General features: G+C 40.1%; 1 protein-coding gene across 1 annotated transcript; it reads left to right on the plus strand.

The window, feature by feature from the left end:
- Positions 1-371: 371 nt before the first annotated feature.
- LOC106321888 lies at positions 372-1,126 on the plus strand (the record flags this gene model as incomplete). Its single annotated transcript, XM_013760109.1, has 2 exons — positions 372-915; positions 981-1,126. Coding segments are annotated over exons 1-2 (400 nt in total), but the record flags the coding sequence as incomplete, so codon positions are not given.
- Between the last annotated feature and the right edge of the window lie 10 nt (positions 1,127-1,136).

Consider the following 1,136-nt stretch of genomic DNA (forward strand, 5'->3'; position numbering starts at 1 on the left):
AAAAAAAAAAAAAATTAAATCGATTTTTCAAAAATGTATGGGTAAATGTGAAATATCAATGAATCCGACGGTTTAGATTGGAAGCGTGGAGAGGAAGCTAAAATCAGAGGTTGAATAATAAACGGAGCTTGTTTTGTCATTCCCAAAAAAGAAAAAAAGAAAAAAAGGGTATATTCATAAAAATCAAAACCGAGAAAAGAAGAGTTAAATCTGGCATCGATAGACCCGAACCGTAGGATTAAATATCACCGGACGTTGATCCAATCAAACGGATGTAATGGAAGCAACCATTTAATTCTTTATTAAACCAAAGAGAGGTATAAAAAGGAAAAAACTAATTCATTCCAAGAGGCTCTCTCCCTCACACTCTCTCTTTGCAACAAAAGCACAAAACTCTGTTCGAAAAACACAAGCGAAGGATGAACTCCAATTCCGAATCCGAGTGCGCACAAATCAGTCAATCTAAACCGTCGAATGAGATCTTTTGGATGGATGAGATGAGATCCAGGCGCGTGACAATTAATATCAACCGTCTAAAAAAACTATCATCCAACGGCCCACCTTGACCATAACCATCCTCTTCGAATTTCAGGTATACATTTCCCTCCGAAACATTTTCTCTTACTCTTCACGATTTTCTCTGAAAAAGCAGTGAATCGCCATGGACGCAATGGATGCATCTAGGTTCTGCCGAATCCTGGAGGCAGCTTCGGTATTCGATCTCTGCGACCTAGCGCAACGGCTAATTCGACATGGTGTTCATCTCCTCGCGAGCGATCCAGAAGGCCATCGAGTTCTGGTGCTCTTCTGCAACAGAGCTTATGAACTATCACGCGATGCAGATCTGATCTCGATATACGATGAATTGACAAAAAATCGTCAAGAATTGGGACAAAGTCTTCTCAACGAGCTTGGGTAAGAATCCGATTCTTTAAACCCTAATCTCGATTCGTTTTCTAACCAGAGCTTTATTTTTCCAGGCTGGAGAGTATAATCTTGGTGACTGACTACTCTGGGAACAACAAGCATTTTGCCGGTTTGATTCAAGGAGATCTCTTAGTTAGATTGATGATGACTTCTGTTGATGTTAAGCCGTTGATTACTTTCATTTCATCAGAGAAAGTTGGTTTCGGAGC

The sequence above is a fragment of the Brassica oleracea genome, unplaced genomic scaffold, assembly GCF_000695525.1.
Source record: "Brassica oleracea var. oleracea cultivar TO1000 unplaced genomic scaffold, BOL UnpScaffold03644, whole genome shotgun sequence".
Taxonomy (NCBI): Eukaryota; Viridiplantae; Streptophyta; class Magnoliopsida; order Brassicales; family Brassicaceae; genus Brassica; species Brassica oleracea.